At 34.2% G+C, this 27,991-nt stretch overlaps 2 protein-coding genes across 6 annotated transcripts in view; one reads left to right on the top strand and one right to left on the bottom strand.

The window, feature by feature from the left end:
* The window catches only part of LOC126974776 (hexokinase HKDC1-like), a 60,642-nt gene extending 46,242 nt beyond the window's left edge, over window positions 1-14,400 (top strand). The window contains exons 3-11 of the mRNA XM_050822447.1: window positions 4,044-4,197; window positions 5,741-5,852; window positions 7,478-7,584; window positions 8,548-8,768; window positions 10,061-10,269; window positions 10,387-10,524; window positions 11,512-11,657; window positions 12,742-12,875; window positions 13,560-14,400. Of these exons, the coding sequence (XP_050678404.1) occupies window positions 4,044-4,197; window positions 5,741-5,852; window positions 7,478-7,584; window positions 8,548-8,768; window positions 10,061-10,269; window positions 10,387-10,524; window positions 11,512-11,657; window positions 12,742-12,875; window positions 13,560-13,649 (1,311 nt within the window). The 3' untranslated portion in view covers window positions 13,650-14,400. The remainder of the gene's footprint in view (window positions 1-4,043; window positions 4,198-5,740; window positions 5,853-7,477; window positions 7,585-8,547; window positions 8,769-10,060; window positions 10,270-10,386; window positions 10,525-11,511; window positions 11,658-12,741; window positions 12,876-13,559) is intronic.
* Window positions 14,401-20,146: 5,746 nt separating this feature from the next.
* Window positions 20,147-27,991, bottom strand: part of LOC126974773 (epidermal growth factor receptor kinase substrate 8-like) — a 53,765-nt gene continuing 45,920 nt past the window's right edge. For all 5 annotated transcript variants that reach the window (XM_050822445.1, XM_050822444.1, XM_050822442.1 and 2 more), the window contains 4 exons: window positions 25,326-25,415; window positions 23,328-23,443; window positions 21,532-21,720; window positions 20,147-20,333 (listed from right to left, as the gene is read on the bottom strand). In XM_050822445.1, the coding sequence (XP_050678402.1) occupies window positions 20,262-20,333; window positions 21,532-21,720; window positions 23,328-23,443; window positions 25,326-25,415 (467 nt within the window). In that variant the 3' untranslated portion in view covers window positions 20,147-20,261. The remainder of the gene's footprint in view (window positions 20,334-21,531; window positions 21,721-23,327; window positions 23,444-25,325; window positions 25,416-27,991) is intronic.

The following is a 27,991-nucleotide window of genomic DNA, read 5'->3' on the forward strand; positions in this document are numbered from 1 at the left end:
ATAAAATGGACCGAGATTTGAAACCAAACAATTTGTTTTTGTAATTCATAATTATTACGTGCAGGAATAAAAGTCTATTATAAAAAAATTCCAAGTGCTGAGAATTTTGTAACGAGTTAGAAACTGTATTTGTTCATACCTCATTTAAAATCAACTTACAATTTTTCTTCTACTCGCAACAATTCTATGAAACTGACACTGTACAGACGATTAGGTCTAGATAAATCAGGCTAGATGAAGCGCAAACAATACAAATAGATTTATAAAAATGTTATTAAATAATGCTTATTTAACACCTACTTCTAAAAAATACAAGAAAACTTACCGCGGGAACATAAAACAACTTAACATACATGCATAATAAAACTAAAAATTTACATAATTCAATCCGCACATCAATCTTATTTACCCAAACTAAACATGGATCTATCTTATCTAACACAAAAATAGTACAAATTATGCATTGACTTAGTATAAACATCTCATTGTACGCTAGAGAAATTATGGCAAACGTATGTTTATTTTCGAGGACGTACCATTTTTAAACGTCTACCGTCATCTCATAAATAGACTGAGGCTATAGAGCGTACTTATCCTTTTTGCTCAGACTTTACTTGAGTAAAACTTAGCTGAGTGTGATAAAACGCGAACTCTTGCATTAAGTTACCATAATTTCAACTGCCAAATGACTATAAAAACAAAATCAAAGATTATACTTAGCTTATGCTCAGCTAAGTTGTACGTCAGTAAAGTCTCACCTAAGTCTAAGTACGTTCTATAAGATCTCAGCCTGAGTCGTTTAATAGATTTAAATCTTATTTATCAAATCGCATCCTTTTGAAGTGTTTATAAATTATTCGGCAATCATAAATTTATAAAACTCCAGTGACCTTATTGTACCTATTTGTGAAGAAGTATAGCAGCCTTATAGATGCGTAACGAATGGTGAAACGAATTATTATTACTGCTATTTGTCAATCATGATGTTCTTGTGTGTCTTTGGGTTTTTAATGAAATATAAGTATCTATTATCTACTTTATTACTATCATATATAAAGCATACAGGTCGTGCTCGATCGATGTTCCTAAGAACAGAAGAGTTAACATTTTTTCCATACAAACGTTCTCTCTGTATATGTTATGTTATTGTCACTCCCTAAGGTAATTGAATATGTTTATTATTCTATTGTTTCCTTACTTTTTAGCGTTTGATCCATATTTTTTCGAATAAGTTGAATATCATCGTTAAGTGTATCTGTCTGTTTTGCTTTTTTGATTGTTTACAAATTCAACAACAATAACTTGAAAAATTAAAACAGCGCGACTCTAAAGTATTTCTTCCCATCCAGTTTCCAGACTTAATTACGTTTGTGTTTTTAAAAAATATTTGGAAGAGGAAATAGTCGACAGGGAAACCTCGATTTTTTCAGTACTTAAGACTTTTAGTCGGAGCTGCAGTTATCCTTACCTTCTGATTCTTGTGGAAATAATGTCTTAGAATGCTTAAGTCTTGAGACTCAGCTAATGCTCCCTCGTAAGTTCGTGAACACAGGCGTTCTCCAAGGCTCTATTTTGTCTCCTACACTATATCTTCTTGATGTCGTGCCTGTCTCAACATACATTGCTATTCCGATGACAGCACCGATTATGTCGTATATAAGGCCATCTATAAGAGCTCTCCTTAAAATCGTCCAGTGTGCCGGAAGAAACTTGTATCTTCTATTGACACCACTCATAATGATGATCTCGTCTCGAGGGATGGGGTAATATGAATTTTGTTCAATCAAAATCCCAAAACACTCAAATTCTGCACTTTTGTTTTGATCCCCGTATCACTCAAGTTCTGCACGTCTGTCTAATTAAATTCCCAGAAGATTCAAATTCTCCACCTTTGTTCAATTAAATAGAGCCGTAGCTTGTGAAAGTACTGGGCAAATGGGACTTATGTCTCAAGGTTGGACGAGCGCAGTTGCCACACAGAATTTTTGGGGTCTTTCAAGAAACCTGAGCGCCACTGCATTGGTGCTATACGATTACCACTAAGTTAACCCGATCTATGGTGTCACTCAACTAATATCAGAATTCTGGGTTCCTAATTATCTACCTATTGCTAAAACAGAAAAAAGATTTTATAAGCAATTTTGTAATCCACAATACTAACGGTTTTTATATATTCATCATAAAACTGTAGTTAAATACAAAAATCTTAAAAATATCGCGTTTTAATAAGTTATGTGTTAATTAAACAACACATTCATTTTCAACACAACTCAACAATATGTAAATAGGATGTGACCTTGTTTTTTTTTGTAGATTTATAAGTGTCTATCTCCGAAGTAGTTGATAAATTGGTGATTTGATTCGATTCGATGGATACTCAATATGTATTCTTATCTACTCCGATAATAGGTCGGTAGTTGATTGCTGTATTTGGACGTAAAATAAACAGATCAACGTCTATTGGTTCTGACGTCAATTACCGAATTGTTTTGAGGGTCAGCGCTCCATACACAGGGACGTATTCAAGGATTAGTTTAATAAGATACAACACAAGTATTAACACCAAGTACATTGAAATGAATTACTTTTTTTTAGGATTTCTTACCTGATCCTACAGTAATTACGACCATCATTTTCACGAAGCATACGATAAATTATATTTATATAATTGTACAGTGTATTTTTATGAAATATTCGACATTTAAAACGTTTTTAACTATGGAAATTATTCATATATTGGATTCAGAACCTTACAAACTAATTTGCTGTATAAGTATATAAAAGCTATAATAGCTTAATAAATTACTTTAATATAAGTACTTTACTATAATTGTAAAGTACTTATTGATGTTAAGTGTCTTGTATGTTCTCACGATCTCTACTTTTCCCGTATTGAACGTATCGTAAATTCAATAATTTTAATTTAATTTTTATAATGACAATTCAAAAGCACTTAGTTTATGCCTATTCGAATAAAGTTTATTTGACTTTGACTTTGAATGGTAACAGGAACTCTATTTCTAAGACTGCGCTGTCGACCCAGTCGTGTCTATTAGTTCCGTCGTAATATAAAATAAATTCCCACTCTTCAGAAATTACCTTAATATCAATTTTTAATTCAAACTCAACAATTTTCTATTCAATAGGATCAACTTAATCATTTTGAAAAGTCAGGCTCAGATGCAAAAGTTTCTATAACTTCTCAGTGCGACTCAGCGAGCAAAAACTTTTTTTGTAATAGATTACATGTAATAACAAATTGACTCAGTATAATTATTTTTACTTTTTAGTGTCAGTTAATAATAATATATAATCAAACTGAATGAAAACTCCTAAAAAAATCGTACACAAAAAATACATCATCCACGTAAACAAAAATTTTCATAAAATGAACACTACTGGGCCAAACGATGTATAATTTATGAGACCATCTGGCATCTATTCCGCATCAAACTAAAGAATTACGTAAATCGGATCATGAATCTCAGTGTAAATACATAAAAAAAACCGATCGAATTGAGAACCTCCTCCTTTTTGAAGTCGGTTGAAGGAGCAATATAATTAATTAAGAGCAATCTATTTCACTGCTAAGCAGCTTTTTCATTTAGGAATACGTCTTTAAATTTGAAATAAGTCTTATAACTCAATTTCCTTATATCATTATGTTTAAATCTATTACTTGAAAAAATTTATATCCAATCACAGTCTGATTCTCTTGTGAAATTAAATCTTAAATATAATAAAAACAATCCGACCGAAATCAAGATCCGGCCCTGACTCAATTACGTCGGGCGAAATTGATGAAAATACTGACATTCACATTGTTTGAAAGGTTATTTGGATTTGTGTGGGTCAACACAATATTTACATTTTTTTTCATTATTATATGTATATAAATAAAATTACTGGTATCAAACTAAAACCAGGTAACTTAAATATAAAATAAGTCATATTTTCTGCGATATTTTAAATAAGTGTCATTCCGTACGTAAAAAAAATCGTACGAATATTTTGGCAAATATAAATAGAAAGTCATTCAACAGGTGGAGTCAAGATTATCAGGATTGGTGCTTTGTGGAGATATCTTAAGACGAGTAGGAGAAGTGTTCACAAGAGAGATAGAAAATGGTCTTCGGGAGAAGCCATCCAGCTTGCAGATGGAGAACACATATGTCCCGGAACTGCCTGATGGAACTGGTATGATAATAGTAATATAAATACTAAAAATTGTCTTTATTTTGTCTGATCTTTCTAGAAAATGCCTATCAGAAATTGTTACTGTAAATCTTATCCTAAATGAAACTGTTAGTTATTTCGACTCAGCTGCTAGGTAAAGCATTCTTGTGAGGTAGGCCTCCTCTAACTCTCTCCTTTTCTATAATATAAGTTTCGCAACACCAGGGTTCATATATGCGTTGCAGGCCTTTAAAGTGAGAGCCTTTGATGGTCCCTAAGTCTTACCTTTCTGTTTTCTGCTTCCTGATCAAGTTCCACTTTTCTCACACTTCTGGGGAAATATTCCCCTCATATTTTTATTTGTTCGTCTGGACTGTTTTCCATTCCTTGGATATCATTCATTGAACTTTCTAGTTCTCATCACATGTCCTTTTCCATTTCAGTGTTCTTTTCTAATCCTTTGTTACATATCTGATTTTGCCACTCTCCATGCTTGCAATCGTAAGTTAATACCTGATATGATAGCATAAACACAAATAATCCTTATTTTAACAAGATACGTTGGTTCTTTGGGTCTATTGACACAAAGCTTCATTATAGAATTATCAGGGTGCGTTTAAAATTTGACTCTCTGAATTTCTCCAGTAAAAACAATACAAGCATAATATTGATGCCAAACTTGTAGGCAATCACAACATTCTAGATAATAAACAAGCAAATATATAACGGTCTCGTGATATGGTGTTGTTGCTTAAATATGGCCACAGCTTGATAAACTTTTTTGTATACAAACCTCTGCAAGACTCTGACGTCTTAGTTTTCATAGTTACGAGTTATTATGACTGTCTCATTTATAGTAGTATCAGCGCGAATCATTTGACCACGTGTATCGCAGATCTGCTCGAAGTGTCAGTGCTCTGTGTACGGGTAGATCACGTGGCCTTGCGTAAAGACGTCGCTTCGTTGTGTCTTCTTCTGCATTTATCAAGAGAAGAGTTCCGAAGAACGGCTTGACCTCCACACGACAAGCCACAAATAAGGATATCATCCCCACCATCTGGATGTTTGGCGTTCCTTCACAGTGTGGTTTTCAAGGAACTTTCTTCCACGTACAACCAAGCTGTGGAATGAGCTTCCTTGTGTTCTGTTTGTAGGATTATATGACATGGGTACCTTTAATAAGAACCCGTATACCTTTCGAAAAGTCAGGCAACGCTTATTATTATTCCTCTATTATATTATAGCAATAGAATGTGGGCGGCGGTGATCACTTCACATCAGATGGTCTTACATCGTACGTAAAAAAAAGATATCACTTCGACTTCATGTTGTCGAGAAAACTTAACAATTTAAGAATTACTTAAAAGACCCCAGACTAACGTCTATGTAAATTAAAAAAATACTTACAAATATATAAAGATCATCCCAAAAAAGATAAAGAGTTGCAAAATTGCAATCTATATTGATGTCAAGTTTATTGTAGATCTAAACTCTAAAGTCACTATTGCGACGTAAAATTGTAGTTTCAATAAACTTTTTGTGAATAAAGCATTTCTTCTTGCAGAGGAAGGCGTTTTCTTAGCGTTAGACCTTGGCGGCACCAATTTCCGAGTTCTATACTTAGAACTACGAGGAGGTCAGCTTGTGAAGGAGGATGTTAAACATTATCACATCAGGTAATTGGAAATCTTATGGCGTTTTTATCCAGATAGAAAACATATGGGAATTTTCCTAAAGTCTCTATTCAAGATAGAAAAATCATAAATTTTTATTACTTATATTCATTGTGTAATGTATGTGCAATTTGAATTCTTTAATGTTTTTATTTCAATATATACTGTTATTTTAAAATTATTAAAAAAAAACTGATTTATATGCTACCATTACTGAACACTTTGATGAGAACAAAAGACATGAAAACCAATTCACGATTTTATTAATAAATCAAAACTATGAGTGTAGCTAACAAGATTTATATGGTTGATATTTTATTAAGGCGACACTAAATGCCAGCGACCTTGAGCGATATGAGTTCACGGCTTCCGGCCCGCCATCTATGTAACAAAGCCAATATTTTCAAAATTCTTGCGTGGAAAAAAGTTTATATGCTTACGATCCTCGTTATTAATTACTAATCTGAATAAATATACCTACACAAAAAAGATACAAGCTATAAGAATTACTTTTCTGAGAGTTGTACTAAAATAATGCCATGCCAAAAAACTTGTTTAAGTGCTAAGAAAAGTGGTAGTTCAAAAAGGCTCTGGAGTGTTAACTATAACCAACAGCAAGCATTGGCAACCTACAAATAAGACTTAAGGATATGTGTAACATGATTAAGTAGTGTTCAGCTCCAAATGCTATATTTTCACCAAAAAACTTGTCTAAAAAAACCTTGTTTGCGTGTTTTCTGCTTACTCTTTGCCATAATGGCGCGCGCTGTAGCACAATTTGTTTCCAAAGAGCTCAAAAAACTACGTCAATCGAACAAGATACAGGGGTCATTACAATATGTTAACCGATATGACTATTAACTTATTCTTTATTTTACTGGTCAGCTTTATTTTTTTAAGATTTTATTTACTTATTTCCAAACTGGCCTTAGTACCTACTGCTAGAATTTGTTTTATGTATCAGAATATCACGCATTTAAGTTAGATTCTTCGTAAATAAATATTATAATATCCAAGACAACTTTATTTATGTTGGCTTTTAAAGACAGTTTTTACCAGGCTCCTTTTCACAGCTGATGCCGGCTAGATTATGGGTACCACAACGGCGCCTAATACTACCGTGAAGCAGTAATGTGTAAACATTATCGTGTTTCGGTCTGAAAATCACCGTAGCTAGTGAAATGATTGGGCAAATGATACTTAACATTTTATATCTCATGGTGACGAGCACAATTGTAGTGCCGCCTAGAATTTTTGGTGTTTTTCAAGAATCCTGAGCGGCACTGCATTGTAATGGGCAGGGCATATCAATTACCATCAGCTGAACGTCCAGCTCGTATTGTCCCTTATTTTAATAAAAAAACATAAAATTGATCTATATTTATCTATGTAGCATCTTTAAATAAAATTATGCCTAGGTAGGCAAGGAGGTAGTCTTGGAGGTCCAAGACGTCGGGTTTACTTATTCTTAATTTTAGTGTTCAGTAACGTCACTATTTTCTCCAAGCAGTTTCAATTGTTGCATGGTTGCATCTTGCTCTATTTAAAATTACTAGACTGAATATCCAAAAGTTAATGGTGGCATTTGTATTACTCATTATTAAGCACATCGTTATTTTTTTTTGCAGTGATGAGTTAAGGTTGGGGCCAGGTGAAGATTTGTTCAACTTCCTCGCTGACTGTGTTCAGGACTTCTTAAGATCTGATGGAATGGAACGTGATGAGCTATCGTTAGGTTTGTAGTTTGGATTTTACCAAAACTTCTGAATGTTATTACAGGTGATTTTATAATACTATCAGCTCGGAAAGTCTTCATTAAGAATAGCATAATGTGTAAGCATTACCAGTGGGAGGCTCCTTTGATGCACCGGATGCCGGCTAGATTACGGTTACCACAACGGCTCGTATTTCTGCCGTGAAGCAGTAATGTGTAAGCATTACTGTGTTTCGGATTGAAGGGCGCCGTAGCTAGTGAATTTATGAAATGCAAATGAACCTTGACATCTTTTGTCTCAAAGTTTCAATAATCCTGAGCGGCACTACACTGTAATGGACAGGGCGTATCAATTATAATCAGCTGAAAGTCCTGCTAACCTCGTCCCTTATTAAGATTAAAAAAAGCACTATGTGTTATTACTGGGCTACTCCAGATTAACTTCCTTGTTATCTCGTAGTATTGGGTTTCGGTTTTAAGGGCGCCATGGCTAGTTAAACTACCCCATTCAGGCTTAACTTCTTTGTAATCTTGTACTATTTGTGTTTCGGTTTAAAAAGATACCGTAGCTAGTGAAATTACTATGGTACTGAGGCTTAACTTCTTTGTTACCTTGCACCGTTTAGTTTCAAAAGGCAGAGTAAAAACACACTTAATCACGGATTATGTATTGAGACATCGTCTGGAATACGGATCAAATTGTTGATATCGTAATTTTGCAAACGTACTGTCTAGCAAATATCTTATTTGCGTGCTCCCATAATTTAAATACAACTTGCCCCAGCGCTCTTTTTAATATGATAAAATCATATTTTGGATAAAAAAACGTCGAATTTGTAACGTTAATAGTGTTATGTTAATAAATATGCATATACGAGTAACACTTTTTGTATGAATTTGTAATAAAAAGTTTCTCATTTGAATGATGTATGTTTGGTGTTTGTATGTGAAAATGCATTTAAGTGAAAAACATTTAATTTCCAGGGTTTACGTTCTCCTTCCCCATGAAGCAACATTCAATATCCTCAGGAGAGCTGATAACGTGGACTAAGAGTTTCAACTGTGGCGGTATGAAGGGAGTTGACGTTGCAGCTCTTCTACAGCAATGCTTGAGGAAGAGGGGATTGAAGGTCACGGTGCAAGTTTTGCTTAATGACACCACAGGGACTTTGGTTGCTGGCGCGCATTTGGACCCTGAAGTAGCTGTAAGTTTTTTTTATGGGATTAAGAGGCAGAAATACTTATGATTACTATGATACAGCACTGTCAATATGTTCTGACTTGTAACGCAATAGAACATGGCCAGTTACCAGTGGGAGGCAGTTATGTGTAAGCATTACTGTGTTTCGGTCTGAAGGGCGCCGTAGCTAGTGAAATTACTAGGCAAATGAGGCTTAACATCTTATGTCTCAAGGTGACGAGCGCAATTGTAGTGCCGCTCAGAATTTTTGGGTTTTTTGAGAATCCTGAGCGGCACTGCATTGTAATGGGCATGGCTATCAATTACCATCAGCTGAACGTCATGCTCGTCTCGTCCCTTATTATCATAAAAATAAAAAAAATGGCGTGTGTCTTCAGTGACGGCGTATCGCGCATGCAGATTGATAGGTACCTATACTTAGGCATAAGCGGGCGGCTGTCTTTAGTGCACGCTGGAGAGAAATGAAATGAAATGAAATTTTGAAATGAAAAGAGTGTGTAATTGTGCTGGGTTTTTGTTTAATATCGTCGCTATTCAAAATTAAACGCTTAAAGTAGATATCAAGAAAAAAAGTAACTTCTTTAGTAATGTCGTGGTTTGGGAACTCTTCTTGCCGCACTATTCGAAGTATCGCGTTAACATTGGTTCCGCATCCATTATAACAAATAGTATATATTTACCCCCTTATTCATAATGGTCCGCTAACTTTAAACAGCCGCTTAGGAGTGTTTTTTCTCATTCTGACTTAGGTCAATAGAAGAAGACAGAGAGAGAATTAGCAATGCTTTAATTTAGCAGACTATTATGAATAATGGGGTTAAAATATTAGAGAAAAATAAAATAAAAATTTATTTAACTAACAAATGATGTTCTCTAGGATATTTACAGGGCATTTGAGAACATATTCTAACCTTACGTTATCTAACCTTTTCGTGGGAAAATCCTCGTTGCCCTACCGGAATTTTCGGTGGGGGGTGTGTGTCCAAATCAAACCGACTAAATCACACCGTGGATCATACCGCGATTTTGTAGGAGTACGGTAACGGCGTTATTAAGACAACCAGTACCCCTCATAGATTCTAAACTAACCTAACCTAACTTTCGAATTCCTAATTACTTACATAAATAAAACAACAATTGCTTAGCGACCACAGCTAAACCAATCATCACACATCACAAACAGCACTCGTTTCTAAGTTGACACATATTCCAGCCAATAAGTTTCGCTCATATTTCAAGGACGGGGCAACGTTTACGTTAGACGATTGAAGTAATAATAGTTTGCGCCTTCAACAGATTGGCGTAATTATGGGCACTGGCTCTAATGGTTGCTATATGGAGCGTGCAGATCGGGTCCAACACTGGGAAGCCCGCCATGAGAGGGTACATGATGTCTGTGTGGATATAGAATGGGGTGCCTTTGGAGACAACGGTTGCTTGAATTTCCTGCGGACAGAGTTTGATGAAGAAGTCGACAGAAACTCTTTACTGGCTAAATCATTCACGTAAGGAATACTGTCATTTATACATATTTATTATTATACATTCATAGAACAATGTTGAATCGTATATCATAACTTTTTAAGTCAACAACATTCTGAAGTTGTCCTTTTATCCTACAGATTCGAGAAATACATCGGCGGTAAATATTTGGGTGATATGCTGTGCGCTGTTTTGAGCGGATTGGCCAGGGATGGACTGTTTCCAGCTCAGCCCAGTAGAGGAGAACTGGAATCTGCACACGTCAGCATGTTTGAGCAGTATGTACTTCTATTTTTTTTATAGACTCACCTGCATATTTTCCAAGGGGTGGGCAAAGTTGTATCCCACATTTCACTGCCTATATTTGCGGGATGGTAGAAAGTAATTGACGACCAGCTCAGGGCAGAAAAGGTACAACGTGAGTAATTGCGCTGCTACTGAGAATTTCTTCAGAGAATAACCATGACTGTGCTATTACACCATGCATGTCTGGTTTCATTTTATAATTATAAGATCTAATACTTTATTAGAAATTCCAAGGTCTAAAAACGGAACCCAGTCGACAATCATAGTCTTGAGTTTTGCTGAGGAGCAAAATATAAATTGGAGCGTGATTTCACGAAAATATTGAGAGAAAATAAGAAATCAATTTGTGCCAAATAATTTTTTAAAGGATTAAAACTTTAAAAGGTTGAAAAAATTAATTCAACTTTCGGAACACTCCCCGTGATAAATGCGGTAGAAGATACACAATGAAGCGACGTCTCTACGCAACGCCAAGTGATCCAGCCTTTCACAGAGCCCGACAATTCGAGCTGCTCTGCGTTGCACGTGGTCAAATGGATCGAGCTGATACTGGGGTGCGCCAGACCAGAGATGACAGCAATACGCCATATGTGGACGGACCTGCGCTTTGTTTTTAGCTTTTAGTGGCAGTGCGCCGATAGCGCGGAGTCCTTTTTTCGGCTTTGAATTAAAATTGTAAATAATTGAGATAGAGTTCTGGAAGTAGGAACTTTTTTATTGGAAATTTCCTCCTCTTTCAGGATCTGCAATCAAAATTTCTTAAATATTAATAGTTCTTGAGTTTTTAAAGAAAAACTAAATGCTATCTTTTTTCATCTTAATATCGAATAAGCCATCGCTCATATTATACACGTGTTTGAACTTGTTGGCTAGCCTAACTGCCGAAATTTATTAATTAAATATTTCAGTAAACTAATAAATTTTATTGAAGTCATAGACTAATTAAGGTTGTTTGGCAGAGAAAACGTATGCGGAGAATGGTCGCAGACTTCGGAGGCTCTGTGCGAGGCTTGCGGTGGCGTCTCCATGACGAAGGCTGATGCTCTGGTGGCGCAGCATGTTGCCAGGGTCATATCGAACCGGGCGGCACAGCTAGTATCCGTTTGTAAGTGTGCTCAAATACTTATACCATTTCTAGATATTAATTTTCCCCGCAAAAGAGAATCCTGGCACCGTTTCTTTTTCTCAGAGCGTCATTTGTTTTCTATGCGACGACAGTCAGTTAAATCTGATGTCAAAAAATTTCCAAAGTGATCTATTTTGAGACAACACATCACTTTTATGACTTTTCATGAATGAGCTAATGTCATCAGTGATAATATTACCGGAGTCTTAAAGAATCATAATACTACTTTAATGGAGTACCCTATCCCGTATGCACCCCACAATCTGAGCCTTAGTCTGTGTTTTGACCAGAGATATACTATGATGCAGTAAGGGAATTGGTTGATAAGAACATTGGTCATTGGTACTTGCTACATATCTATGGAGGACACACAGCCTTCTTCTTGTGTATAAAATTATTTAATTATCTACCTCTAGAAATAAAAAACTTACCACAGAAACGATTTACTGGACTCCTGTTTAAATGTTTAATCGACAATAATTTATATAGTGTTAAGGATTTTTTTTAATTTAAGTAAACTTTTTGCATGCTAACTTAAATGAGCCGAATTGACGACACTGCAATAAATTTAAAATCTTTAAGGTATACTGTATCCGATGCAATAAATAAATTTCATTTAAATTTCTACTTTCCACTGGCAGTTTCTGTAACTCGAAGTCATTTGCGACAATTTTGCATGCGAGGTTGGTAGAGACTACTCTAGTCTCCAACCTGTTAAGCTTCTAAAGAAAGTCAACTAATTATTATTTTTTATCGAGGAGGAGGACCAGTAAGTGATCACTGCCGCCCATACTCTCTTTCATCACCAGAGGAATAACAGGAGCGTTGTGCAACGCATAGTAACGTTCATTCCAGAAAGTTACCTGAGTGCCACATAGTAAAATTCACGAGACTGATAATTAAGTTTTGTGGCGTATGGAGGTGGAATATGGTTGCAGAGATCAGATCAAACAGTTCTTTGAAACACCCAATGAATCCTGATGAAGATACAGAACGAAGCGAAGTCTTACAATTTGAGCTAGGTAGTACTAATTTATGATTAATTAAGAGTTAACCTTGACAGGTATTGCAACACTTCTCCGACGCATGGATCGTGGTCACACCGCGGTTGCTGTCGATGGCTCGGTCTTCAAGAGACATCCTCGCATCAAGGGTCTGATGAACAAGTACATCTCCTTGCTGGCTCCATATCACAAGGTCAGTTTTCACACAGCCCGATGAGTGTTTTTTCACATAAAAAAAACTGTGTGTATACTGTAAACTGTGTTCACGGTCTGGTATTTGTACATGTATACAATGCACACACTTTAGATGCGTCTCGTAACGGTGTCGCGAGTCCAGATATTTTATCTCATCTAAAAGTATGCGTACCGCGCTAAAAGAAGTTTTCACTTTGAAAAAAGGACTATTGGCTATTGATAAAGTTACTTCTGTAGATTTAGTTTTAATAGCAGTGTCACTCTTGGCTTAATAACGCTAGGGTATATTCGGCTCGAGTTATTACCAGTGGCTTGGCTCATGGCTCCTTTACACAGGATGCCGGCTAGAGTATGGGTACCACAACGGCGCCTATTTCTGCCGTGAAGCTGTAATGTGTGTATCGTGTTTCGGTCTGAAGGGTGCCGTAGCTAGTAAAATTACTGGGCAAATGAGACTTGAAATCTTATGTCTTAGGGTGACGAGCGCAATTGTAGTGCCGCTCAGAGGTTTTGGGTTTTTCAAGAATCTTGAAGGGCACTGCATTGTAATGGGCAGGGCGTCTCAATTACCATCAGTTGAACGTCCTGCTCATCTCGTCCCTTATTGGCATAAAAAAAATACCAGCTGTTCACTTGCGCCAATTTAAAACTTTAAATTAAATAGTTTCTTTTTAAATTGCAGTTCACGCTGCTCGGCGCTGAAGACGGAAGCGGCAAAGGTTCAGCATTAACTGCTGCTATTGCCGCAAGAGTTGCTGCAAGAACGCCTTAGTTGCTGATGAGAAGTGTAACAGACTGATATTTTAGATTTTAAGACTAAACAAAATAGTTTTCCATAATTATGCAAAGGTTTTGAGTTTTTTTTAGTGTTAATTGCGGCAAAATTTTTCTTCAAATAATTCGACGCGTGTTTCTACACGAGATACGAGTCTCGTGCAAGAGGTTGGCGAGTCAACATCTCGAGGATGCCTCGTGTAGTGGCGAAACACGTCTCGAATTGTTTGAAGACAAATATTGGCGGAATTAGCACTAAAATAAACTTAAAACATTTGGATAAAAAAAAAATAATATAATATGTGTTTGCTGCATATAGATAACACTGTTCGTTTTTTTATCTATATAGTGCATACTGTAACTCAATCAATTAAATCAATCGAGTTTCTTTGTTTCTGAGTCCCAGTTATTTTAATTACTCATGTAATGCAGTCTCCTCGACTAATATTCGACAAAATGGGTACAGAATTAATAATTAATTGGTACACATTTTACGGTTTGACAATACAACACATAATATTGGAGTTACGTGTATTTTAAAATCATTTTACTTTTGGCATTTATCTGAAATAATTACTGGTAATATCCCCTATAACGCGATAGAGTGGTACAACGTTATAGGTGTGCCTTCGTATAACGCGTTATTACGACCTCGTTATTCGTAATAATAATAATAATAATTGATCACAATATTCGTGGCAAGTATTTTCAATTTTTTGCCTAGTTTTCTATTTTATTGAAGTTTTAAATACACAAATTTAATTAAATAATTTAATTTTGTAATAACACAATTGACAATAGCTAATTATGAACTGTACAAATCATTATAAATTTCACAGTACAGAAATATGTATATAGGATATCCCTGCATTAAATAGGGGTCTCCCCTAGTTATACGGAAGATTTATTGATATCCATAAGATGAAAACGCGTTATTAGGGTACTGCGTTATGGGTGGAATTACGTATTACGGTAAATGAGTAATTAAACCGTTCAATAATTATAATGAATTAACGGTTTAATTAACATAAATATTAATAAATATAAATATAGTTAAGTAATTATATTTATTATAATAACTCGATTGTAACTTTATTAGAAAAGACAATGGTTTTGTCGTAGAAAGGCAGCCAATATTTTAATTATGTTCTCAATAATATTTAGTTAAAAGACTGCATGGATAGTAGAATTGCGTGTGATATTGTTATTTAAAATTATTGACGTTAGGAAGAAGATATCAATATATTAAAATATTGTAAGTTTTTTTTATTATATATTCTATAATGGTTGTCATAGAGTAAAAACATGAGTGCCTTCATTATAATTAGGCAAATTTAGGCAAATGTCGTATTGATGTAGTTGTATCGATATTTTTTAACTGTTTTAATTTCTAGTGCAATCAATTGGTCACGAATTGTTTATGTAATTAATTACAATTGATACCAAACCTTTAATACTTCAAGTGCGATAATTTCTTATGCAAATATCGTTTTTTATAATCGGTTGGTCAATAACAGCTGTTGGTCGGAAACTATCGATATGCTGCTAAGGCACTAATAATGGCCTTTATGCATAGATATGTATTTATATATGCATTTTTGTTTTGCCATTACTTTTTATAAAAATACCAGCCGTTCCCGCCAATTTAAAAAGGAAACAAATTCATGCAAGTTGGAATTCGAAAAATAAACCATCTTGGATAAATTTCGCATCGAATGGTGATAGTTTCATGTCGATACGACCCACTGGTCGTATCGACATGAAACTATCACCACCACTGTTTAGGCGTGATTGAGTCTCAAACAAAGACTATTTTCATAATAGATATATATAGAATAGTATACCCTAAGAGAAATATTATATCAAACCCATGGATCTATCATTTAAAATGGAGGCTACAAAACAGGTCGAGCCAAATACACTACAGCGGTCGTTTGTCACTTTCTAATAACAATGCATTCACCGCCATGACACTTCAAAGAGTTGCCAATAGAAAAATAACAGGAGATTATAATGTAGTATCATTTATTCAATTAGAGATTTCCAACAAAATTTTCTACAAATGAAATTTTCATACGATCTCAAATTGATTGTAAAACCTTTAAAATAAAAGAGTAATGAATTTTCACATTAATTATCAAAACTTTTATTATTATGATGATGAATTTTTTGACTGGCAAGATAAAAGTACGAGATATAAGGCTTGGCCTTTTGACTTGCATCCCGTGCCATTAAATAAATAAAAAAAAAGGACATAAGGTCTTTGTTTAGCTTTAATACTTTATTTGGAAAATAGTATTTATATTGATCACAGGTTCAATATCAAATTTGAATTCATTCATATTATCTATTTCGTGGTTGCATTTTGAATTAAGGGATTTAATTTGAAACAGAGACTTGCTGGGCAAGATATCGATGATATTTTTTAAGTAGTTTAAGTTTTAGGTTAAGATTTTAATACTATATATTTTATGTGCCATAATATTTCTTGTTGAATCGTTGTAAGGGTAAATTTACAATATCAGGTTATATATATACATAAAATGCGATGTTTTTAAGATATAACTCGCGTTAGGTTAGCCATGAGACATTATAGAAATATTTAGATCTATGTCAAAACAAATACCTTAATTGTTCACGTTTTAATTTTTGAAGGAATTGTAACATTATTCTTGATTACATATTAACTATTTTAAAATTATAATTATATATTATTTGAATAATTAAGGTTTTTTTTATTTCTTATCACTAACCTAATTCTTAGGGGTCTTTCATACCTTACGTTACAACGGACACGGGGGTTGAAGTGTCGTTACACGTAAAAAACTAAAATATTAGCCTGAATTGACGTGCCACATGTTCTGTTAAACTTTGCTCATAATAATTGAAACTAAAATGCCGAGTTGCGTAGTAAAACTTGTAATAATAATACTACAAGAAAAAGAAAGACACTGGGATCACAATATATCATGAGTGAGTATTTTGTATTTGATTAATTTCAATGGTAACACTAAGCCTATGTTACAAAATTTGATAGATGCCATCGAGTGTCAAGATCACGCGCACAAGTATCAAATAGTTGCCGTAATAAAAAAGTTATTGTTCTTAGGCAGTCCTGTAGGTACCTATCTAATTTGAGCGCAGCGGAGACCAATTCAAAATCCAAATTCTTAATGTAAGCTCGAAGGTAAGAAAAACAAAATTTAAAGAAATATTAATAACTCGATCTTTATATAAGTATAGGTAAGGCTCATGTAGGTTTAAGTCGTTGACAAGTAACCTCGCTGTCCGATACATAGAAAACTTTGGAAAATAGCTATATTCATTTTATTACATAATAAAAATAAAAATAAAAAAATGTGACCTCACAACTCTAGGGGAGGGGTTTCACAAATGTGACCACACGGGGAGGGGAATTAAAATCCATAAACTATATTATGTGACGTAGATACTAGGTATGTCTTGCCATAAATACTGAAACAAAGAAATTATAAAATTTTCTATTGCAAATAACTCTTTACTTATACAGCGTATTAGTTTAATACATAAATATAAAACAATTTAAAATATAAAAAGCTTATTCGAGTTTATAGTGGTCTCCATTGGCTGCAATACAGTCCTTTAAACGTTGAGGCCAGTTATCGATAGAAGCAATCTTTCCATTGGAAAATTCTTCACTGCCAATCGTACGGATTGTTATAGGACTTCAAATTACCATGGCGTTTAGAGCAAGCCGTTCTCTGTAAATCTGAACATAAATCTACTAGACGACGGCCAGTCTTCAGCTCTGATGAAGTCCGAAACGTTCGTTTCCAACCAAGACTCTGCAGATCGAGCTTTATGACCCGGTGCCGAGTCTTGCTGGATGGACTATTCTTGGTTATTGGAGATGGTGTTGTTAAGGGGCTTCATTACCTTCTGCGGAGACCAATACTTAATCTAAGGTTTGTAATTATTATTAATAATAAATGAATGAAATGAAGTGAAAAAGTTATTCTTGGTATCATAAACTGTTTTTCAGCACATCTTAAAGTAGAAGCATGAAACATGATTGTAACTAATCATATTTCTTGCTGTGAGTCAACTCCGCTGCTAGATGCAACAACAATAGGGTGCGGCATGGAGAGCCTAGTACCCCTCACGTCCTCAGACGTACCGGTTCACTTGCTTGCGTATCGGTACTCGTTTTAGTATTCTCATGCCACAACATGATTTTGATACTTATTGAAACGCTTTTATTATTTGTACATTTTTTAAGTAGGCTTTCCACTGTTGTTGTAAATGGCTGCGCGTTAACAATTATCTGTGAGAATTCTTGCGTATTTTTAGCGATTAGACATCGAGACTATGTTTTTCTTAGCGGCAGAACAAAGGAGCTAACCCACTGGTTATAGTAAAACTTAGACCGTAGCTTTGTAAATCATTCCAGTTAACTGCTCGTTTCATCGTGAGTTCATCAATCCGCCTCATATTTTAATAAATGCCACTAATCTTCAACTAAAAGGTTCTACTCTGCTTTCTAATTAAAAGTATATCTCACGTATTACCCTTAATTTTTAATATAGTCAAATAAATAAATATTATGACTGTTCATTATTAGCATATTTATGAAAATTTAGTATATTAGGTATGTTCACAAAATCGTTACCTTTTTGCTTAAGATAGTGTTTGGCATAGTTAAGGAGATACAAGGAATTGGTACAAACTACTAACAGTAAAGTCCTGTGGAGAAAAAAATGCGTACGTACGAGTACAAAGTACACATGTCAGAAGTGAAACCTGCATTGTGCATGAACCTCTTAACTGTATATGAAGTCCTGGTACATGTTGCTAGGATGACACATGATTTCATCCTCTATGAAAGACATTAATATCATTGCTACCATATTTATGTCCTCCTGGTGTCTATCTAGTAGACGTCTTGCGAATGACGTCAGAATATATTAAGGTATACTCGCGTCATACATAAGACAATCTCTTCTTCAACTATGATCGCCTGGTACCAAAACACTGTACAATTTTTCCTATCTCATTTTCTCTCACACTAAGTCTTATGAATTTATGTGTCTGTCTCTTATTACAGTCGCTTTTTCGTTTCATTTACTTTCAAAACAAAACGATGCTAAAGAAGTTTTTACTTCAATAGTCCAGTATTTATAATGATTGAATGATTATGTTGAGCATAATTTACTTACTTTCATTTAACATCATATTAACATTACATTACGTAATTTCGTAACACATGTTTTGTACATTTTCTGGGATCATAATATTATAAAAGCATATACATCGTCCAATAAAAGCCTTACTAACTCGACTTAACCGAGTAGTAGGCATAGCAGTTAGTTTATGTTTGTTCGAATTTAGTTAAATAACTGGCTCTTATACAATTTTTGAACGGAAAATTAGGTATTTACAGTGGCGTTTCCGGCCTTTTCAAACAAGTGTTTGCACTTTTGAAGTCATGTCGTATCTTCACCGGAAAGGTATTTCGTCGTCAGTTAGGTCATTCCATAGTATAGTTGTGCAAGGAATGAGAAAGTTTTATAAAGCTTAGTAGAAAAATATTTAGTTAAGATAGCTTAAGCTTTAGCTTAGCTTAATTACGTATTTTTTATTTTAAACATTCTAATTCCAACGCAGTATATTTTTATTTTAGTTTCTAATTTACTATCATTGAGGTTAGTAATTGATTTTCAAGCAAAGTAGGCACTGTAGATCTAACAAGCCGTGGTAGAACTTTGAAATAAGCAAATTATAGAAAGGCAAAAAAGAATAATGGGGCACAACCTTCTCTCTCTGAGCGTCGTTTTCAGAAGCGGTAGAGTTTTAATCGGCAGCAAGAAATCATTAAGAAAATTTGGAATAATATCTTTGTTTATGATATCGAAATAATAAAAAACAAAGGAAATACCTGTACTTATATAACATTATAAATTTAATACTGTTATATAAGTACAGGTATGCAGTACAGGAATTGTAGATCTAACTAGTCGTAGTTGAGTTTTACTCCGACAGTACAAAATTACTTGTATGAAACGCTGCTTGCTTCGTAAATGGAATCTGTAGACTGCCTACCGTAGGTAGTAAATTAACTTTAACACTAGTGCTATATTTATTAAGGTTCATAACGACGTAGGCACTTCCTCATTGCCTTTATGATATGCACGCCCCTGAGTTTACTATATAATTATAGAGGATAATATATGGTCCTTGTTTGTAAATAGGCTAAGTTGATATATGATTTAAAAAATGGGCTTGGAGTTTCTTGTCAGTTCTTCTCCCCATTTCAAATCCCCTTTACAAACTGATGTTGTTTAAAGACATTTACCATGTGTTGTTGCAATATGTTACGTTATTGTCACTCCGTATGGTAAATTAATATATTTCTATTCTATTCCATGTTATTGACTCCTCTCGTACCTACAAAAACACTACAAATGTCTTCAATTAATTGTGATAGTGGTAATTTAAATACCATAATAAAACAACATATAAAGTACAAAATTATAATTAAGTAACATATAATATAATGCCTATATCTAGCAATATGAAGAACTCCTGTGATATTCGTAATCCAAGCGGCCTCTCTCCAGTTCTCCGTTCATGTTCACGACACTTCCACCTTCTCCCTGACCTTCCGCAGAATGCTCGCCAGTTCCGACGCTGAAGTCGTCTTGTACTGCGCGAGCACACGATAGCACCACCCAAAATTGTAATTATTAAATTATTCAAATTCAAATATTTTTTTTAAAATAGGATTCAAAATCACTTATTGAATGTCAAAAACTACCACCAATTCAAAATAGACTGCCTCAGACCTAAGAGGCGCAAGAAACTCAGCGGGCTTTTTTTTAATAAAAATATGGATTACAATATAGTATTTATGTAAACTTTTGTAATTAAAGAGCCTGAGGGTGTTCGCTTAATTCCCAGTCTGGGGTATCATTAAGAAAATAATTTAGTCTGGGGTATCATTAAGAAAATAATTTATGTTATAATAAAGTTTCCCACACACCCGTTTTTGAACAATTCTTTTTAATTTCGTAACACATGTTTTGTACATTTTCTGGGATCATAATATTGTAAAAGTATATACATCGTGCAATAAAAGCCTTACTAACTCGACTTAACCGAGTAGTAGGCATAGCAGTTAGTTTATGTTTGTTCGAATTTAGTTAAATAACTGGCTCTTATACAATTTTTGAACGGAAAATTAGGTATTTACAGAGGCGTTTCCGGCCTTTTCAAACAAGTGTTTGCACTTTTTTTTGAAGTCATGTCGTATCTTCATCGGAAAGATATTTCGTCGTTAGTTAGGTTCCATTCCATAGTATGGTTGTGCAAGGAATGAGAAAGTTTTATAAAGCTTAGTAGAAAAATATTTAGTTAAAATAGCTTAAACTTTAGCTTAGCTTAATTACGTATTTTTTATTTTAAACATTCTAATTCCACCGCAGTATATTTTTATTTTAGTTTCTAATTTACTATAATTGAGGTTAGTAATTGATTTTCAAGCAAAGTAGGCACTGTAGATCTAACAAGCCGTGGTAGAACTTTGAAATAAGCAAAGATTATTATTAAAAAAGTATAAAATTATATTAAAAAAATTATGCAAAGAAAACTATATTATTAGAAAAGTAGCTATCTAGTATCTAGATACTAGATAGCTCACTATAAAATAGTACTAGATAGTACTAGATTTTATGAGTGACCCGTTCAATAGAAGTTTACTTTAGTTAGTTAAACTAAATTAATGTTACCACCGGTGCTACTTTTATTTAGGTTCATAACGGGGTAGGCGATGCCTAACTGTCTATATGATATGCACGCCTCTGGTACTGTATGATCTCAGTGAGTGAGTAATGGACTTTGCTTACCCCAGACACATTTCTCTGGACTAAGATCTGGCTGTACAAACGCTTGCCCTCGTCAGAACCCACAACACGCTCCAGTTGAGCTCGAGAGAGTGCGAAAAGCTGATGTCCTGGAAGTCGCAGCTGCTTCTGTGCTGTTCTGCTGAAACCTTTAGCTTCCAGCCAAGATACTACCTCATCCGGGGTTGATTTCTGTTATAGAATACACATACTTGAGTTATTTTTAAAGTAATATTTCTCACTCTTAAATTTATAACTAAAATTTATGTCCGATGCGGGACTCAAACCCACGACCTCTTGGGTTCCCCAGAGCACTCTTACCAACTGAGCGAACCGTTTGAGTGACGCATGTTTCATAAATCCTGGTATGTCTTGTTCAACTCTCAATAGCAGAGGTCGCGGGTTCCAGTCTCGCATCGTTAATATTTTAATTTTTTTAATTTTAATATCATTAACAGAAAAATAAGTGAAATACAATATCTTAAAGGGAATGCGTGTAAATATGTAATTTAAAGATGAGTTTACACTTATTTATTAATTGACAATCTACATGGCCACGGATGACTGAAGTGAGCCATCGTAAGGAGTAACTGCCTTATTCATAATAAAACGCTTTTCAAAGGTATAAAGCTATATTCGTTAAAACGTGTTTCAAGCCTATCGAACGTTCGATAAAATTCCTTATTCATATTCGTTACATAAATCTCCCATAACTAATACGTCTCTGTAGTACGCAATGTTGCCATTTCGTAAAAAAAAACATGATTTTAACTAATTTATGAGAAACTGTCAATGAAACAGACATCTTTTCAATATTATTGTCAGTTGTCATAAGTCAAAATAATGTCAAAATAATTTCAAACTACAAACATCAAAGTTTTGAAGTCTGTCGGTTGTCAATCTATGACGGATATCCAACAACTTTGAGCGGGAAGCTATACACATTAATCATTTAACGAACAGCTGATCGATGTCGGCAATGTTTTTTTGCGTTCGAGTGCTTAAAATAGGTTTATAGAAGGGTCCTAGCTACTATAAGTCACGTCAGCTTTATCGAAGAGATAATGAGCGTTTTAGCTCTAATATGCGATTATGAATACCATTTTTTAACAAGCGTATATTAGCGATGTTTTAAATCTCCGCTAAGTCATTATGAATTAGACAGTTAATAATTTTAATTAGTATTAGTTTTTTTTTAGTATTCTACTAGATTTATTAACGAATTATTATAGCAATAGTTAGTTTAAATAACTAAATTACCTATTAAGTAATCCAGCAAAAAAGCGTCTCGTAATATTGACGAGTTTAAGCTGATCAACTTAAAACTTACAAGCTTGCTAGTTATATAATAACTATAGCTTTGCAAACATTGTTTTTTATTACCCCATGCGATTGGTTTTTGTCAATTGTCAGTAGTATTTCTATCAAGATCTTTATATTTTTTTATTGAAAATAAGGGACGAGAAGGGCACGACGTTCAGCTCATGGTTATTGATACGCTCTGCCCATTACAATGCAGTGCCATTCAGGATTCTTGAAATACACAAAAATTCTGAGCGGCTATACAAATGCGCTCGTCACGTTTAGACGTAAGATGTAGTCTCATTTGGCCAGTAATTTCACTAGCCACGGCGCCCTTCAGACCGAAACACAATAATGCTTACGCATTACTGCTTCACGGCAGCAACAGGCGCCGTTGTGGTACCATTAATCCAGCTGACAACTGTGCAAAGGAGCCTCCTACTGGTAATTAATGTGTATAATTTACGACAAATCTTGAAATTAACAGAAATAAATACCTGGTGTATGAAAATATCAGGTGTTTTCTTAATCTCAAGTTTTCGTTGTTGAATCTGCGGTAGAACAGCTTTAAGTTCTTCGTGAAGTGAAAGAGAGCTCATGACAGATTTTGTTGCTGCAACATTGAATATTAGATAACTTTATATTATATACTTGGAAAAAAATTTAATTTATAAAGAAAATTTATGATCGATACGGGATTCGGACTCGTGACCTCTCGCGTTCCGGGCGACTGCTCTCCTGAGCCAGCTGTTGGGAGTGACGTATCGTTGTATAAAAGATTTAAGTTTTCTTTAGTGTTAATTCCGCCAATATTTATTTTTAAAACAATTCGACACGTGTTTCGCCTCTACACAAGGCATCCTCAGGACGTGTTGTCTCGCCAAAATCTGGCACGAGACTCAGAGTTGAGTTGAGAAAGAAAAAAAAAGAAAACTTAAATCATTTGTATAATTATGGATTTCCGCAAAGTAACGCCTAATTCAATAAATTTTCTGACGTATCGTTGATAAATCTTGCATATTATGTCTTGTTCAATTCTCAAGTTGTGGCTTCATCTACAGGATCTACATTACAGTTGATAACCTGCTCAACCCCAAAATTTGATTGACTTGAGATGTCGCTCTTGCTTTTAATTGCTTACAATTTGCTATTTTTTAAAAGTGATAACCCTCACTTCTGGGATTAATTACACAGGGTAATCACTTTAAAAAAAATAAGAAATCGTATATACTACGTAGTTATAATAATACTTATATGAAAGATTGAATATATTTTACTGGGGAAATTTAAAACAGAGCTGTTTTTCTTTTATCTCAGTTGGATTGTTTGCCAACAACCTCTTAATGTTCAGTCCTGTTCTTTTTTATCTTATATCTTTAAACGAGCAATTCTTATATAATATAATTTATATATATATATATATATATATATATATACCTGAATCTCGGAAACGGCTCCAACGATTTTCATAAAATTAAGTATGCAGGGGATTTCGGGGGTGATAAATCGATCTAGCTAGGTTTCAATTTAAAAAAAATGGTTTTATCCATGTTTGAATGAGAAACAGCTACAATAACATTAGAATAAAAAGGTAAATTTCGCCACTATATACAAGACTATTATAGCTCAGATGGGACATTGGGTGATCCGGAAAGCAGAAGACCCCGGTTCGAATCCAGAAGTCCTATTAGTTTTTTTTTTGTTCAAGTTTTGTACATTCTTAAAAATTCGAGCAAGGCTCGGTCGTCCGGATATTTAGTATTTATATGAACTCTCAAATTAAATGATAATAACTCAATTAGTCGGTTAATAATAGAAAACATCCAGAATATACTAGCTTTATAGCTATAGATGACAGCCTTATAATTCGTGACCAATTTTGAATGAATGTAACTAGTCGCTTGGTATTCAAAATACTAAGGAGCTTATGACAAGCGGTGCTGACTGTTTACGACTTATCAATCAAAATATGTTACAGTAACAATAGATTCCCTTTCTTGCTGTATCTTAGAAATTTTCGTGTCTTTCGCGCGCTTTGTTTATCTTTAGTCTTTCGCGCGCTTCGTTTATCTTTAACCAAGTATATTGTAGATTGGCATTGTGAATTTTAAGGCAACGCTCCTGTGGTACCCACTTCTGGTGTTGCAAGAGATAATGGATGATGGATATTACTTACTAGGCGCCTAGTAACCACGCTCGTTTGTCCTCCTTATACCAAGAAAAAGAGCTATGTAACATGCAGGCGTATTGGCTATAGGTTGTATATTTAACCTTTAGTATATGTATAAAAACATAGTCTGATGCATACCTTTTTATGGGCGCGAGTGATCTCCCTATGCATTGCTAATCCAATGATTAATATTTTATAAATATTTAAGATTTTCCACGTCTGTATGTTGGTTTTATTAATAGTCACTGAGTTTTTATATTTGGGGTAATTTAGAGCATTATCTACTTATTCTGCCTTCAAATATTATTGTTTAGCAAAACCTTACATTTCATGGTATCCGTTTTGGGGGCTGGTGCTGCGACGGGAGGCACGGGGGGTGGGGGCGGCGGCGGTGGCGGGGGAGGTGCTGGCTTTTCTGAAACATTCACCATTTTTTTTAATTTTCATTAGAATAGCAAGCTTCACATGCATGCAATAGCAAGCTTTTAAGAAACAAAATGTTTATCTTTACTTATCATCTCAGTTTGACATTATATTCAATACTTGTATTATTAATAACCAAAAAGTTTTATTCGGGAATAAATTAAACATATATTGCATGCATTTTAAAAACTAAGAAATTGGTTTTTATTTATAAAAATGTGTAAATTACAAACCCAAGATATTAAAACAACATACAAAGCAAATAAGCCCATATCAAAACAGTAGCACTTACCTAAACGCACTCAACAAACATAGCATGGGTTGTATGGGTAAATGTAAGTAAGCCTTATATTTTACAAAAGTCTAACAAAAACTTTAGTCCGTAACAGCAGGAGAGTATAGCGTTTTCATTAATTAAATTCTTTTTATTTCTCTTTTGAATTTTTTGGAAGGAAATATTGATGACATAAAATAAGTTCTCAAGCAGATATTCTGATATCAAATACAAGATATTTTTATGTAATGAGGACAAGGCTCACCAGATGGGAAGTGAAAAAAAGCTGCCCATTATAATCTAGACCAACGCCTATCAACGCCAAGAGATCTGTTGCCAGCCTTTGAAGTGAAAGATGGTTCTGACCTATGGTTATGATTGATAAAACGGCTATAGTACAGTTCAAGGAGACCTTGTTTTACTGCGACCAATGATGTATTGTTATCATAATCATCATCATCAGCCGGAAGACTTCCAATAATGGAGAAAGGCCTCCCCCAAAGATTTCCACGACGATCGGTCCTGCGCTGCCCTCATCCAACGTATCTCGGCAAACTTAACCAGATCGTCGGTCCATCTTGTGGGGGGCCTTCTATTCCTATAACCACTGGTAATTATAGCCCACTGCTAAGATTGATTCTTATCAAGTTTCATATTATATCTTTTGCAGTGAGCTGCCGTATCTCACTTAGTTGAAAAATTGGTCTTCCCAAAGAGATGCTACGTTTACGCATTCAAGGATCACATTGAGAGAGTGGGTATTACGGAGTATCATCTGCGCTATAACATAATCTACACGATTTGCAAGCTCTCACGCCTAGCATTGAGAAGTGTTTAATTAAACTGCACCCGTTAGGGTCCTGGTTAGATTATGTAAGTTTTTCGTACTTAGCCCTACTGCCTCATGCGAAGATTTTTTGTTGAAGGTTTGGATTAGGATTTTGGCATGGGTTCAACTCGAAGTGTTAAATGTCCGCTAGTCTAATCAGTTCTGGAATGCTGCAGGCTGTTGATTGCACAGTGAGTATGTCCGAGGCAGGAAGTCTCATATAAAACGCATGGTGGTGAAATGCCTTCTACCAACGTAATACGTAATGGGATATGTCGAATTTTAACGTAATGTTGTGATGAATTGATAAACTAAACTGCAATAATAAACTAAACAAAATAGCTAACTGGTGGTCTAAAAAGACTAATCATGTGAATTGTAAGTATAGTTTAACTTTATGAATAAGTTGTGTTAGTAAAATATATTATGTGAAATATAGTGGTATTCAAGGTATAATATTTAAAGGATACAGCCTTTATAATGAGTAACACGGAGATCCATGAAGTTACTGCACTAAAAGTCACCAGAAAAACATCGCATTGGTAGAATATGAGTTTAATAATAACGAAAAACTCAATACAAAACTGAACTTTATATAAAGGAGAAGTACGTTATCTTTAATTTGTGAAACATTTCAATAAATTAAAGTAATAATTATTCATTTGGTACATTTTTCTTAATTTGATTTGCGGATCCAGCAATGCCTCTTAAAGATCGGGCTACATAATGCCCGAATTCAAAAATTCTCTGACTTCATTCATGGACGTAAAAATTTAAGCTTATGCTTCTTATTTCAGAAAATTCAGAAATAAAATTGATGTGAATAATACTTTTAAACAAAAAACGTTTTACACAAATACACAAGAAATACTCTTAAAATTAAATACTATAGAAAACAGAGAATAAATAGACTTTATAAAAATAGACTCTGAAAAATATCTTTATAAAATTATTGTTATCATATATGATTCTATACAAAACCAGCTGTATAACACTTCATAAAGTTGCATTTACATCAACCTGAACATTTTTAGTGTAATTCACTGTGTGCCTTAAACTAACGTTTTTTCATGCTGCACTTTGCGGCAAATACGTACCAATAAATGTATTTTATCATCTTAATTACCTACACTTACATTTTATTACATTCTACGGGACTCTTATACATACAAAGAACTTTATAAAACTTAAAAATCACGATACAATTTGTAGGGTATGAACTTTTTGCCTTTATTTCAAAAATGGTAGATGTACTATAAAGATTATTCAGTAATATTCAGTCGTATGCGGATGAAATTAAAAAATCCTTATCTTTATTAGTATATTCTATTCATTTTATAGTATTTTAAATACTATCAAATGTTGAATAATTGCTGGAAACTAAAAAAAATTTTCTGATTTTTTTTTTCTGTTAATGATTACAGTAAAATCTAGTAGATAATATAATTAATAGATCATAATGTAA

This window comes from Leptidea sinapis, chromosome 33 (genome assembly GCF_905404315.1).
Source record: "Leptidea sinapis chromosome 33, ilLepSina1.1, whole genome shotgun sequence".
Lineage (NCBI taxonomy): Eukaryota > Metazoa > Arthropoda > Insecta > Lepidoptera > Pieridae > Leptidea > Leptidea sinapis.